Source organism: Lacerta agilis, chromosome 3 (genome assembly GCF_009819535.1).
Source record: "Lacerta agilis isolate rLacAgi1 chromosome 3, rLacAgi1.pri, whole genome shotgun sequence".
Classification (NCBI taxonomy): domain Eukaryota; kingdom Metazoa; phylum Chordata; class Lepidosauria; order Squamata; family Lacertidae; genus Lacerta; species Lacerta agilis.
The window spans coordinates 5134415-5150197 of record NC_046314.1 but is presented as its reverse complement, the minus strand read 5'-3'; the positions used below and the strand labels follow the sequence as shown (position 1 = coordinate 5150197).

The following is a 15783-nucleotide window of genomic DNA, read 5'->3' as shown; positions in this document are numbered from 1 at the left end:
AGTTTTTTTTATACTGGGAGTAGATCGCAGTCTCTTGGAAGTTGGACAAGCCTGAGCTAGACCAAAGCAGCAGCTTTTAGGTTCCGCCATGATCAACCAAATTCTTGCCTTACATGTTGAAGTCCGGGGAAGCTCATCATTTTACTGCAGGGCTGGCTTAACCTCTGGTCTCCCAGATATTGCTGAACTACAACCCCTTGACCACTGAGTATGCAGGATCATGCTGCTGGGAGCTGCAGATTAACCAGCCCTGTTTCATGCCTTTGTTTCAGAGACGTTGAAAAATGCTTTGAAAAGTCCCTGGCCAAGATGGACGGAGCAGAGATCATTATTTCAGGGCAACACAAACGCCGGCGAAGGGGTTAAAAGAAACCAGAGTTTCCAGAGGCCGACAGAAGTGCCTGGGAAAAGGGGAAAAGCCTTCCTGGGAGGAAACAAGCTATTGTGAATCAGGATCCAGCCATTTCCTTTCTACAGCCCTCCCATCATCCAGAGGATACCAAGCCTACCCTCAACTCATGAAAGCCTTCTAACAAGATCCAGCAGGAGGCTGCAAGCTGCAGAAATGCTGATTATAGTCCAAACAGACCAAAACAGCATGAAAATATGGGCTGCAATGGACTGTGAAGTGAGAGGAACATGCCTGGTGCAGTTCGGAAGATCCAAGCGGCTCCAGCATCATCACACAGCCACTGGCACCCAAGTCTGAGGTAGCTCAGAACTGAAGCAGAGACAACCAGAAACTGAGAAACAGTTAGATGCTGCACCCTATGGCATTTATTTTATTTCAAATAAAAAATACTTTTTAGGCTACCTTACGTGATAATGTCCTCTGTTGGTGACAAAAAAAACCCCAACACTGCTCCCCTAGTGAGCACAAAGCAACTACAGATTACTCTTCAAAACAGGGGTTAAGGAACATGTGGCCCTCCAGAGGCTGCTGAACTACAACTCCCAACACTCCTGGGGCATATGGGAACTGTAGCTTCCAGCAACACCTGGAAGGCCATGGGTTAAGGAACATGTGGCCCTCCAGAGGCTGCTGAACTACAACTCCCAACACTCCTGGGGCATATGGGAACTGTAGCTTCCAGCAACACCTGGAAGGCCATGGGTTAAGGAACATGTGGCCCTCCAGAGGCTGCTGAACTACAACTCCCAACACTCCTGAGGCATATGGGAACTGTAGCTTCCAGCAACACCTGGAAGGCCATGGGTTAAGGAACACGTGGCCCTCCAGAGGCTGCTGAACTACAACTCCCAACACTCCTGGGGCACATGGGAACTGTAGCTTTCAGCAACACCTGGAAGGCCACGGGTAAGTCACCTCTGCTTTAAAACAAATACAGACTAGCATGAAAAAAGCAAGAGAGAGAGGGGGGAAGAGAGAGAACTAGCAGGTTAAAAAGCTTCCCACAAACAGGAAAGGCAATCAGCTCCTTGCCAAAGATTCCTTGTACCTTCAAAGCATGCTACATTTGGCAGCTACAGCTTCTCATGAGTAAGAACTGCCTGCCATCTGCTCCACTCCTTCCTCTTATGCAACTTTAGGGGAAGATCCCCAGAAAATAAGGGGGCATTTTGGCAATAATTTTCTTGCCCCCCTGCCCTAGTTCTCAATAATGGAAATGCTAAAGAGAAAGGCCTGAGTGATTTCTATTGCTAAATGTAAGTAAAATATAAATAGAAAAAGTAAAAAGTAAAAAGTAAGCAAGTGAAAGTAAGGGTTGAGGGTCCAACAGTTTACCCTCAAGCCAGAAAGCAAAATGGCATATGCCCTAAAGTTTACTTTGCAGGACAAGAAAACCAACGCTCAACCTGAGATAAGGCCCGGAAAAATAACCGGGTTTTTTTTCCTCCGTTTTTTTCCTGAAGCCTTTTTTGTTTTTTTCGGAAAAATTGAAACAAATTGTTTCAATCCGAGCAAACCTTCAGTTTTTAGAAGTCCATAATAACTGTGATAATGACAGATAAAAAAGTAAAGGTAAAGGGACCCCTGACCATCAGGTCCAGTCGTGTCCGACTCTGGGGTTGCGGCGCTCATCTCGCTCTATAGGCCAAGGGAGCCGGCGTTTGTCTGCAGACAGCTTCCGGGTCATGTGGCCAGCATGACAAAGCCGCTTCTGGCGAACCAGAGCAGCGCACGGAAACGCCATTTACCTTCCCGCTGGAGCGGTCCCTATTTATCTACTTGCACTTTGATGTGCTTTCGAACTGCTAGGTGGGCAGGAGCTGGGACCGAGCAACGGGAGCTCACCCCGTGGCAGGGATTCGAACCGCCGACCTTCTGATCAGCAAGCCCTAGACTCTGTGGTTTAACCCACAGCGCCACCTGGGTCCCCTGATAATGACAGATACAACAGAGTAAATGCAGAAGCAGAGACTGAAACTGATACTGATCATTACAGCTCAGAAAATGATTCTGATTAAATTTCATGCCCATTCATTGAAATTTAGGGCTACTTCCTTCTTCAGTTCTTTTTATGAGAATGGTTTTTTTAAAAAATACTGTGGGGAGGAAATATGAATAATTATTACTTTGGGGTTTTTAAAAATTGTTTTGTGGAGTCCCCCCCCCCCCATAAATTAGTAAACAGTTCAGGAGATGGTTGCTCCATTTGTTACAAATACAAATAAATATTATTTTAAAAGTAAATTCTGTTCGTAATAGTTGTCTGGATGCACTATATTTTTAATATAGAGATAATTTTATGCCCATTAAAATTGTCCATAGTTATATTTTATGTTTCTAAAGTAACAGAATGACTTTCAATCTGGAAAAGAAAAAAAGAAGTGCTAATGTAGCATTTTTTTCAATTTTTCTGAATATTTCCATTTCCCCCCGAAAAAAAACCCGGGTTTTTTTTCCGAGCTTCAAAATTTCCGGAAATTTTACATCTCTACCCTGAGAGCCAGGAAAATAAGGCAGCCGTTGCCAGTTGGACCAAAGTGAATTATAGAATCCTAGAGTTGGAAGAGACCACAAGGGCCATCCAGTCCAACCCCCTGCCAAGCAGGAAACACCATCAAAGCATTCCTGACAGATGGCTGTCAAGCAAGCGAAGAGAGAATGAACAGAGAAATACTGCAAAAAATACACATTCATGCAACGGAGAGAAATGAATACCCCTACCATTGCACATACCGGCCCCCAGCCTTGCTTCTCACAAGCGTTCCAGTGCCTTTGCTAGAATGCCAAAGGAGGCTTACTATACATGTCTACTCAGAAGTAAGTCACACACAATGGGGCTTAGTCCCAGGTACACACATGCAGTATTTCAGCCTTCCTCGGTATTAAGCCACTGGGCATAATACCGACTGCACATTTTGCTTTTTGTATGTTTGTAAATAAAAAAGCGAGTCACTTTATTTTGTTTTATTTTGAAGCAGGAGCTAAAAAATGAGGGAAGCCCCCCACCGAAACCGATGGCACAGGTCAACGTATCAATGCCTTTAGCAAATGCAACAATCTCAATCCCAAGAACCACAGGAGTAGAAGGCTCTGCATGGCGGATGAACTTTTGTTTACTACGCCGATGCATTCTGATTTCAGTTTCTGCGGTACTGTGTTCCTGTTTCCCCATCTAGCAAAAACTAAGAGCATCTGTGCATCTTCTTGCAGCTCCACCTCCTGACACCTTGCAAAATTAAATTACAAAAATTTTCTTAAGAAAAGGCAGCAACAAAAATGCAGGTTTTTTTGTGAGCAAATTTCTGCGGCCACCAGCCTTGCAAGCACACAGCTGGCAAACCGTGTCCAATGGAAAACAACACAGGTAGGACAGATGAATTGCATCCACCGTAAACCGGTTAGCTGAAAAAAGGCGTCCAATGAAAACCACATGTGGCCAGTTATTAAGCAATGTATTTAGTGTTGTGTAGGAGTGCCAAATGAGAAGAAAGCATGTTTTTTTCCCGGATTAAATAGGAATGAACAAATTTTTTGGGGGAGGGGGGACACACACACACCACCATTTTCTTCTTCTATGCAGCATCAAAATCATGCACTGTGTTATGAAAATCATTGGCTCTAGCTAAAGATGCTGCTTGTCTTGTGAGCCGCTGGTATTCTGTCCCCACCATGACCAGCAAAAACTGATTAAGGTCACCTCCAGCTGTAGGGGATGTGGATATCTGGGCATCCCCAGCAGTGTGAATCTAAAAACATCCGAAGCTGCAGACACAATCCAAAGGAAAGTGAAATCCCATCCAGCAAGGGTGAATCCTGGTCTTACCTGGATTTTCATTTTTAAATATGCAATGCACTATAAACGTAAAGGTAAAGGGACCCCTGACCATTAGGTCCAGTCGTGTCCGACTCTGGGGTTGCGGCGCTCATCTCGCTCTATAGGCCAAGGGAGCCGACGTTTGTCCGCAGACAGCTTCCGGGTCATGTGGCCAGCATGACAAAGCCGCTTTCTGGCGAACCAGAGCAGCGCACGGAAACGCCGTTTACCATCCCGCCGGAGCGGTCCCTATTTATCTACTTGCACTTTTGACGTGCTTTCGAACTGCTAGGTGGGCAGGAGCTGGGACCGAACAACGTGACCGTTGCAGGGATTCGAACCGCCGACCTTCTGATCGGCAAGATCTAGACTCTGTGGTTTAACCCACAGTGCCACCTGGGTCCCTTAGCAATGCACTATACGGCCTTTCAAAACACTGAAGTGTTTGCGTTTGCTCTTGACCATGATCCTGCAAGGCAGATCACTATTACATACAGAATCTTGAACTTGGGTCTAACCCTGGCTCTCGTTTCCCAACTCAAAAATCCCGCAGCTGAGATCATTCTACTGTGAAAGGTGTTTTACTGCACGTCAAGCACTAGTTGTTGTTTTTTTTGTGGGGGCAGGAGCAGGGGGGAGCGGGAAGAGGCCCAGTATTTACCTTGAGCTAACTCACATGACGTTACCAGCCAGCACAAAGAGAGGAATCTCTAAGATTAAATGGGCAGGTTTCACCTAACAGCAGGCAACTAAAGGTCAACTCCAGGCAACAGGGAGTTTACCTTCTCATGCCTTTGTCCTTGCAATATTTTCTCAAGGGAACTCAGATGTTAACCCTTTAACATGGAGGAGCCCTAATCTAGCAAGAGTCACAAGCTGTCTGGTTCACAGGAAATCAGGCCCTGGGAATCTCCAGTGAGAACCCCCACTGCAAATCTTGCAGCCGCATTTGCGTGTCAGTTTTGGAATTTGTATTCCTACCAGCTGGGATTTCTGACTAATTAGATCAGCAGCACACACACACACACACACCCGTCCCCGTCCCCCCCATCACCTTCCTCCCATCAAGTCACCCATGTTTCTGTGTACTGGAAACTACTTGTTAAATGAAGTGAACGGGAACGAAAATGCAGCTGGAAGTCTCTCTTCTCCAATTTGCTAGCACAAAATGAAACGTGGCACTGAGGAGCAAAGAGATGAGGTTGGGCTTTGGGTTTTTCCTGGGTTTTTGGTTTTTTTAAAACTCGACTTCTCAATCGCACTCTCTCAACTGAGCCACAGACGTGTGCAGACTCCACCGTCGTCAGAGTTTTGCAAGTGTGCCCCCCAATCTGTCCTCCCTTGCCTGCAAACTAAGGAGGAAGAAAGAGGAAGCCAGAAAGGCGAAGGAGGAGTTCGGCATTCCTGGCATTCCTGTGCAAAGTGCCAGGGTTGCAGAGGGGGGGGGGACTGCCTGGTGCGACAGGGAGAAAGACCTTGGAAGGAACCCCCAGAAGCCTGGGGCGGAGGGGGGGGGGAGAAAGAAAGCCTCCATTCACAACTACCCAAATCTCGTTAGAGGGATGGAATTTGGGACAGTCTGAAGTTCTGAAAGAAACCCTCCAGCTGTACGCCACAAAAAGGCAGGCCTGCGCAGGAATCAGACACAGGGCATTCATGTCTTGGCAGCAGCAAAACATTCCCTGGGCTCCACTGGGCAGGAGGTGGGAAGCAAGAGGAACTAAAGGCTGGGGGTGTCAGGCTGGGTTAAGGCATCCCTTACACAGAGAGGAGGGTGTCCTTTGCTACCCAATACTCATTTCCAGCAGGGAAGGATCACCATCTCCAAGGAAGGAAAGCAGCCATGAAAATGCCAAGGTTGGGAATGAAAAAGGGAAATCGATTCTGTTCATACATGTTAAAAGAAGGCGAAGGAACATGTGAGGAAGATTTGTTTGGCTCCCCCCATCTCCCCCTCCCTAAAATACAGATGGGGTCCAATTTTAATCTCTGGCACAGGATCATCTCCAGTGCTCCTACAGACTGAGAGCTTTCCGCCACAATTCCATTTTTGTGATCCATGCCATTTTTCTGCAAGTGCTTTCCTGCCCAAAGGGGGAGGAACGGCAAACAGGGAAGGCATATTGTGGGGTCAGGCTTAATTTTTTAAAAAAAAATCAGTTCTATCAATACAACATGAGTGGGTGTTATCAGTCCACATCATGAGTTTGATGTGGCCACCATACAGGTGCCCTACAGATGAAGGAATTGAGGGGGTGGTCATCAAATTTACAAGGTGACACCAAACTGGAAGGGGTAGTTAATGCCACTGAAGACAGAATCTAGACTCACGATGACCTTAACAGATTGGAGAACTGGACCCAAACTAACAAAATGAATTTCAACAGGGACAAATGTAAGGTTCTGCACTTAGGAAGGAAGATCCAGAGGCACAAGTTTCAGATGAGGGACACTTGGCTTACTAGCAGGACATGTGAAAAGGATCTAGGGGTCTTGGTGGACCACAAGCTGAACATGAGTCAACAGTGTGATGCAGCAGCAAAAAAAGCTAACACTATTCTAGGCTGCATCAACCGAAGTACAGTATCCAGAACAACAGCACTTCTCTATCGTGCATTGGTCAGATCACACCTGGAATGCTGTGTCCAGTTCTGGGAGCCACATTTTAAGAAGGCTGTTGACAAGCTGGAACATGCGCACTAGAGGAGGGCAACCAAGATGATCAAGGGTCTGAACCAAGCCTTATGAAGAACGGTTAAGGGAGGTGGCATGTTGAGCCTGGAAAACTGAGAGGAGACATGAGAGCCATCTTCAAATATCTCAAGGGCTGTCACATGGAAGATGGAGCAAGCTTACGGTATTTTCTCCTGCTCCAGAGGGTAGGACTCAGACCAATGAATTCTAATTAGAATCATAGAGTTGGAAGAGACCACAAGGGACATCCAGTCCAACCCCCTGCCAAGCAGGAAACACCATCAAAGCATTCCTGACAGGTGGCTGTCAAGCCTCCCCTTAAAGACCTCCAAAGAAGGAGACTCCACCACACTCCTTGGCAGCAAATTCCACTGCCGAACAGCTCTGACTGTCAGGAAGTTCTTCCTAATGTTTAGGTGGAATCTTCTTTCTTGTAGTTTGAATCCATTGCCCCGTGTCCGCTTCTCTGGAGCAGCAGAAAACAACCTTTCACCCTCCTCTATATGACATCCTTTTATATATTTGAACATGGCTATCAGATCACCCCTTAACCTTCTCTTCTGCAGGCTAAACATACCCAGCTCCCTAAGCCGTTCCTCATAAGGCATCATTCCAGGCCTTTGACCATTTTGGTTGCCCTCCTCTGGACACGTTCCAGCTTGTCAGTATCCTTCTTGAACTGTGGTGCCCAGAACTGGACACAGTATTCCAGGTGAGGTCTGACCAGAGCAGAATATAGTGGTACTATTACTTCCCTTGATCTAGACGCTATACTCCTATTGATGCATGAAAGGAGATTCTGACTCAACATCAGGAAGACCTTTCTAACAGTAAGACAGTAAGAGCTGTTTAGCAGTGGAACTGTCTCCACAAGAGGTGGTGGACTCCTTGGAGGTTTTTAATTAGAGGTTGGATGGCCACCTGTCATGGATGATTTAGTTCAGATTTCTGCATTGCAGGGGCTTCGACCAGATGACCCTCGGGGTCCCTTCCAACTCTACTGCTGTATGGTTCTATGAAAAAAGAACAAAGTGCTTGCGTCTTTCCTGCCACACCTGCCACATGCTCTGGCTATGTGCTGCAGCAGCGAATCAAGCTCACAGAAGAAGAAGAAGAAGAAGAAGAAGAAGAAGAAGAAGAGGAGGAGGAGGAGGAGGAGGAGGAGGAGGAGGAGGAGGAGTTTGGATTTGATATCCCACTTTATCACTACCCGAAGGAGTCTCAAAGCGGCTAACATTCTCCTTTTCCTTCCTCCCCCACAACAAACACTCTTTGGGGTGAGTGGGGCTGAGAGACTTCAGAGAAGTGTGACTAGCCGAAAGTCACCAGCAGCTGCATGTGGAGGAGCGGAGACACGAACCCGGTTCACCAGATTACGAGTCTACCGCTCTTAACCACTACATCACACTGGCTCTCACAGCAAGCCACCGTCCCGATTACATGATCCCCACAAGTCGAACATGTAAATGTTTGGGAAAGCAAACAAGCATGGGAATGCACCATGGCTGGACCGGCAGCAATGCCACAGCAACCACGACCACCCACAACACTCACCAAGGAAAACAACCTACGCAACAGTAACACCTCACTGGAGAGATAAAGCAGACACAGCTCTGTGGGTGGAGACAGCATGCCACCAATTTACGAAGCAGCCGTCGCCGGCTCCTGCAATATGCAGGCGTAACCTGTACAAGAGACAACCCACCAACAAGAATCGACCTGGTTTGTCCCTGCATGTGCGGAGGGCAGGTGGGTTGCCTGGCTGCAGGCGTAGCGAGCAACAACGTAGAGATGAGGTAGCCCAGAGACCCTCCCAAAGTAGGATACCAATAAACGGACCAGCTTCCTAACGCAGTCTTGCATTTTCTGAGGACCCTCTCTCACCATTGCTTAATGAAAACCGTTTATTTATTTATTTTAATGCTTTGAACATCTATTTTGACTGGACAGTGAATGAAGGCTGGCATAGGGAATGAAGATTACGGAGTGAAATACTGTAATGACATTGCCCCATTTTCCCCCAGTGTGTATATGTCTGTTATGCTAATATTATAATCCATGTCAGTAATTCATGAATGACAGAAGGAGGAAGCATCAGATTACTCCGCATTAGCCCATGAAGAAAAAGAAAGCTGTTAAAGTGTCCTCAGGAGGTGAACCATGCAAGGCTCTCTTGGATAGCACCATACATTAGCAGATATTTTCCACATTTCTCACCACACACACACACACACATCCTTTGAGAGGGCTATCCAAACAGTTGCTCCTCCACGTAAAGGGGTGGAGAGAGAGCCCTGTGGTTCAGAAACTTTTTAGCCTCAAGGAATCTCTTTCATGTTAATTTATCTGCTTAGGAATCTGGGAACCTCCTAAGGCACAGAGTTAACAAAGGATGCTATGAGAGCACACTGCAGAATGCAACCCCAAAGGCCGTAGGGAGCAATCAGATTTGCAGGGGAGCAGGGAGTGCTTTCCAGGGAACCAGGGGTTTCGTTATTAATACTCTCACTGAGAAACCTCTGAACAACTTCTGAGGATGCCAAGGTTTCCCTGGAACCGTGTTAGAAAGTGCAAAGGTCATGCAACCAGACAGTGACAAAACGACAGGCCTAGGGACTGGAGTGGTGGGAGTTTGAGAGGGCTATTCCATGTTACAGTGATAGTGTGGCATAAATCCTACGGCTCCAGCACAGCAATGCTCTCTGTCTGCTTCTGGACACTGATGAGAGATTTCGGAGGAAAACTAAAAGGAACACGACGCCCACGGGTAAGAAGAGGCTAAGAGAAGAAGAATTATCTGCAGGGTAGGCAAACACTTTGGTATTAAAAGGGATGCCAGTTAGCAAAAGGGCACTGAAGTTATACAAAGATGTCTCCGGAACAGCACAGGGTCCAGGATGCTGGGGGGGGGGGGAATGTGAAGCTGATGTGGTGATTGTGCCTGCTGTTCTATGCCAGGAAGACTAAGTAGAAGCTTCTGTTTCCTGCCCTCTCTTGCCCTTCTCCACTGGGCAGCATGGCAGGGAGGCCTGGCCCAGGTGCCCCTGATCTCAACTGCCCAGGGAGACAGTAGAAGCAGGATCCAAGGAGCAGCCAGGGGCCACTCCCCCTCCGCCTCCTGGCAGCACAGCAGGGAGGATAGCGCCAGATCCCAGGTACCTTCCTCCTTGCTCACCCTCTGCGCTCTCTTTCTCAATGGGTCGTTTGGGGGGGGGGCACAGAGAGCCCCGTCTTTCTCAACCTGCCAACCAACTGCTCTGAGCAAAAGCAGACTCTGCTCCTCCTCCTTGCAAAATGCGGGCAGGTATAAAGGGGGCAGCAGCCAAAACTGCCTCTGCACGCTCTCTGGATTGGGTCCCACTGCCCTGAGCAGGAAATGGCAAGGAGCAACAGGCACAGTGAACTTAGCCTGTCTTCCTCCTCCTCCTAACAGCTTGTAGGGGAAAGAAGCACCCAGGCAGTGGCTGAAAGGTGTGTACCTATGGGGTTGGCCACATTGGCCCCCGCCAAGGCGCAGGCCCAGTAACTGCGCCTCTCCACATGGATACATCTGTCATATATGCTTCAGCTGATATTCCTGAATCGCAGGGGGTTGGACTAGATGACCCTAGGGTCCCTTCCAAATCTACCAGTCTATGATTCCTTGCCAAGGGCCCGAGGGAGCCGAGCTATGCCTCTGCCAGTCGGTGTGGACCGTGCTGAGCTAGGCGCCCCATGGGTCCGACTCGGTATGGGCAGCTTCCTCTGTCCCACGCGCCCAGCCCCACCGAGGCCCATAATCTCCAAGCCGTTTGGGGAGCACCCTCCTCACCCGCCGCTCCTTGGAGCGCCTGCCACCCGCTCGCCTGCCTCGGGTGGGAGAAGGAGGAGGCCGCGTTTCCTGCCTCGGCCAAGCGGGCGGGAGAGGCGGCGCCCCCGACGGGTCTCCTCCTGCGCGGCAGCTCGCCAATAGCCAGCGCCGGGGGGCCTGGGCAGCTGCCCGGCACAGTTGACCCCTGGACGGCGGCGGGGGTGAAAAAGCAGGAAGGAAGATCGAGGGCTCCGGGGGGCGCCGAGCTCTGAAGCAGAAAGGGAGAGAGGGGGAGCGCCGTCGGAAGCGCACGGGGACACTCCGAGAGAGGGTCCCGATTGGGACACCCGTGAATCGGAGTGCTTAAGGAAAAGTGGGGAAGAGGGGATTTTTTTTGGGGGGGGGGGCGGGTGTGTGTCCCAGAGAAGGAAAGGGCCGGGACAGCATTCACTTCGGAAGGGGCTCCTCCTCGGCCGGCAGCAGCTCCTTGCCGGGGCCGCTGGGGAGCCCGGAGGACGCGAGATCGCGCGGCCGGATCCCCGGCAGGGCGAAGGCTCACCTCGAACATGAGCGCGACGAGGACGCAGAGCACCAGGCAGAAGCCCACGTCGGCGTGGTTGTGGATGAGGAACTCCTGGCTGAAGAGCGGGTGGCTTTTGGCCCGCCTGCGGAACGCCATGGCCGGCGCCGAACCCGCCAGCAGCGCGGCCCCCGCCGCCCCCTTCAGCCTCCGCCCGGCCGCGGCGACGCCAACTTCTCCTTCTTCCGCGGCCCCTCGGACAACTTAGCGGGCGGGCGGGCGGGCGAGGCGCAGCCCGGCCCCCCAGCGCAGGCGCGCCTCTCGCTGCTGCCGGCCTGCCGGGCTCCTCCGCCCCGCCTGCCTGCCCGCCTTAGCCCGGCCTCTGCCTGGACGGGCGTCCGCCGGGGGCGGGCCGGGAGGCGGCCCGAATGCTGCTGCTGCTCCGCGCCGACCCCGCCGCGTCCCGGAACCCGCTCTGCCTTCTTCGCCTGGCGGCCTGGCGTCGTGGCATCCCGCGGAGCTGGACGGGACCCAGCAGCCCAATTCCGGCCACGTCGGCTTCGGAGCGCGCGCGCGCGCGCAAGACACCCGCGGACTTTGCGCCCAAGCGCCTTCGGGCTTTTTTAGTCCTTTCTGCAGGAAAGAGAGAGAGAGAGGCTCCTGGACTGAGCTGGCCTTTGTCTTGTCTGCCGGCTCTCACTTGTGTGTGTGTTTGCTTTATACATAAGGTGTGTCGAGATACGTTTAAGAAATGTAAAATTTCAGCACAATTGGCATATAGGTACCAGGGGCGTACCCAGGATCAAAACTGGGGGGGGGGGGGAGCCATGGTCGTTCAGGTTGTGACATTTCAGCACAGAAAGGCGAATGAAACCAAAATTTTAGGAAAATTATATATAATTATAGCAGTGCTTTATTACGGTAGTTATTACAATTATTTGCTTGATTTTTTTTATTTATTTTTATTCTAGTTACATGTCTTATACCAGGGGTGGCCAACTCCCAAGAGACTGTGATCTACTTTCAGCAGTGATCTACCCCTGTTTTTTGGGGTTCAGCTCAAAGTTGTTGACCTTTTTTGGGGGATGAGGAATGCCCCGTTTTTTTTAGGGGTTCGGTTCGTTTTTAGATTACTGACAATATTGTGTAAACAGCAAACAAAAACAGCTTCAAAAAACAGAAAAACTTTACCCCCCCCCCAAACAGAAAGCCCCAAATGGCCAAAAAAACTCAGTTTCCCAGGATCCTCAGCCCTCGCAAAGGAACTACTCACCATGCAAGGGAACTCAGTTTCCAAAGCTCCCTTGCAACGAAAAGCCGGCGCAACACACACACGCACACACACACACAGTGGCCAGCTGCGGGTCGGCAGATTTTGGGAGGGGGAGAAAGACCGGTAGTTGAGCTTTTTAGGAGAGCTTTTTTTCCTTTTAGGCTGCCGATAACCATTTAATTATTATTATTTTTTGCTTCGGGGGGGGAGGTGCCCCCTCCTGCCCCCCCTTGGGTACGCCCATGATAGGTACACAAACGGTAGTGTCTTGTCTTTTAGAAACTTAAGTAGCTGATTGTGGCACAAGCCTGCGTTAAAAATGTGTAGCCTGTCACCATTTTTTTTTTACACACTTAAACCTTCTGCACCATCAGGAAGTGTGTGGAGTTTACTTGCAATAGTGCAAACTTGGTGCTAAAGCCAGTCCATAGATAGGCTTCCCACTGTGCGTGTTCTTTACCTGTGGCACCACACACACACACACACACACACACGTGGCCAGAGCTGGCCCAAGCCATTTTGCCACCTGAGGCAAACCACAAAATGGTGTGGCCCCCCCTCCGAAGCCGGTGAAGAGGGGTGTGTGGTGTGTGTGTGTGAAGATCTACATTGGGAACAAGCGGGGGAATCAAATTAACCTTAGTCCACCATTGAAGTGAGAATCAAAGGCTATTTGGGGGTGGGGGAAGAGGCCTGCTCTGAATCACGCTGGGTGAGTGCAGAGCCCAGGAGATCCTGCAGCCGGGCAGCCCTTGCCATTTCCCAGGAGTAGGAGAGGAACAGCAGTGCCTCCCATTGTGTACCACAACTGTTGCTGCCACCATGACGGCAGCTGCAGGCGATGCAGTCCTTGGAGGCTGGATATGCTGCCCCTGTGGATCCTGCCGCCTGAGGCATTTGTCCTACCTTGCCTCGTGGGTGGACCGGCTCTGTATATGGTGAAGCCCAGCAGGTTTAGCGATTGTACAGGCCGGGGGAAAGCATCGAAACAAAACAGTGCACCCATCCTAGCTCCTAAAGCCTCCCACACCGGAACTTGGAATAGCTAAGCCGCCAGATTTCTGAAAATAAATTTTGGGCCACCCTCTGTATCATGCAACTACAGTAATCCACTAAGATACGTTTTGCTTTCGAGAAAGATGATTTTACAATTCAGCAAAGGGCTGGTGTTCCGTCAGTTCCTATAAAAGAAAAACTGTCTCTGCAGGCTAAGAAATTCAGTGAAGATGAATTTATGTGGAGTAGTCATCTGGGCTGAGTTACAGTCAGGATTCCTGAGCTATGACGTATCAGCCTAGCCCTGCTTGGAACTGGCGGGTGTGTGTGTGTGTGTGTGTGTGCATCTTATAAAACATACTTATACTGTATGCATGCATAGGAGACAACTCCTAGGGGCTGAGGTCCCTTTGCCTGCCCTCAGTAAAATGTTGGAGGGGGCCACCCGCTCCCAAAGTTGATGGGCATTGTATTTCCAATGGTGTGCATGCATCGTGTCTTGTATTCGGTTACGAGGGGCAGGACTTAACCTGCCCCCCCTATTTTATTCAAGTTGGCAGCCCTGTATACAACATGGTACTGAAGTTAGTTTACTAGTTCCCAGCTCTTTATTTGCTCTAAAGTTCGAAACACCTTAAATAGAAGGAAAGTTCATGTATCCATCAACTCCAAAATAAACCCATAATAAACACTGGGATATGACATATCACATAGCTATTCCCTTCAAGCCCAACTGTTACCATGCTTGTGAAACCCACAGATCCCCTTCCATGCAGCCGTAGTGAGGCAGTGTGCCATAGAAACGGGGGTGGGGTGGGGAAAGAGTTTTAAACACCTACACTCAAAACCAGTTTTTACACTTAAAACTAAAACTATACAAAACAGACACTCATGGCCAACACCTGCCCAGTTTCCCTGCTGAGAAAGTGTCTTCAGCTGTTTCTGGAAAGTGCAAGAAAAATGTGAAATGGCAGAAAGTGTGAGATGGTGGACAAATCCCCAGAAATAATGCACCTTGGACCCCCACCCCCCACCCTTCATTTCATATACTGTGCTAGCAACTGTTTAAGCAAGGCTGGAAATGTGCCCTTTGCTACTTCTTTCATATGGAAAACACTGGTTGGTGATGATACCGTGCCAGCCTTTGTATTGCTGGTCCCTCCAGTGACTACCAGATGAATCGAGTGAAGACAGCCAGACAGTGCGATTTTTAAAGCCTGGTCTTCTGCCTGACTATCATCCAAGCGCAGGCAGGGGCGTTCCTAGCCCCTTGGCTGCCCGGGGTGGGAAGCCAAGAGGCACCCCTGGGGGCAGGGGCATCGCAGCGACGCCCCGCCCCCGGGGGATGCCGGGCGGGGGCTTTGGGAGCCTCTGCGGGCTGCAGAGAGTCCCGAAGCCGCTGCTGTAGCACAAAGGGGTGCCAGGCTGCAGCTTCGGGACTCTCTGCAACCCGCAGAGACTACCGAAGCCGCCGCCCAGGCCCCCTCGGGGGAGCGCAAGTGGGGCAGGGAGAGGGGCGGGTCAGCGAAGAGGGGTGTCACCCCTCTTCGCTGGCCCGCCCCTCTCCTTGCCCCGGCTCCGCAAGCCAGCCAGCGGCACAAAAAGCCGCTGGAGGGCGGGGGCTATTTTCAGCGCTGCCGGGGCAGAGCCGCAGGGGCGGCCAGCGAGGGGGGTGACACCCCGACTCGCTGGCGGCCCCTGTGGCTCCACGCCGGCAGTGCCGAAAATAGCCTAAAAAGAATTTTTTTTAAAAGGGGGGGGAGCCCAGTGGGCGGGGCCACCCCCCAATGTGTCACCCCCAACAGGAGCGCTGTCCGGGGGCCCCCGCCCCCCCCGCGACGCCCCTGAGTGCAGGCAAAGCACAATCCGCAAGAGGAGACAGAAGAAGCTATTTCTTTTATTCATTTTTAAGCATTTATAAACCGCTTAGTATTTTAAGCATCTCTAAGCAGCCTTGGCCAAACTGCGGGAGGCAGTGGAGGATAGGCGTGCCTGGCGTGCTCTGGTCCATGGGGTCACGAAGCGTCGGACACGACTGAACAACAACAAGCAGTCTTGTGATCACCGATGAGAAGGCTTGATCTCCTATAAGCCAGTTTTTTGTTACCTTAACCCAGTATTGAAGTAAGTTAATTTGGATCCATTCTAGCCTGGCTTCGGGCCCAGTCATGGCACTGAAACTACCTCGGTCACCCTTGTTGGTGACATTTATCGGGAGAGAGGCGCCCAATTCAAAGTTCTCACGTTCGTGTTTAAAACCCTAAATGACTCAGGCCCCAAGTCT

The 15783-nt window shown here is 50.4% G+C and overlaps 1 protein-coding gene across 1 annotated transcript in view; it reads right to left on the bottom strand.

The window, feature by feature from the left end:
* Nucleotides 1–11453, bottom strand: part of TRAM2 (translocation associated membrane protein 2) — a 48952-nt gene extending 37499 nt beyond the window's left edge. The window contains exon 1 of the mRNA XM_033142689.1: nt 11270–11453. Within this exon, the coding sequence (XP_032998580.1) occupies nt 11270–11389 (120 nt within the window). The 5' untranslated portion in view covers nt 11390–11453. The remainder of the gene's footprint in view (nt 1–11269) is intronic.
* Nucleotides 11454–15783: the final 4330 nt, after the last annotated feature.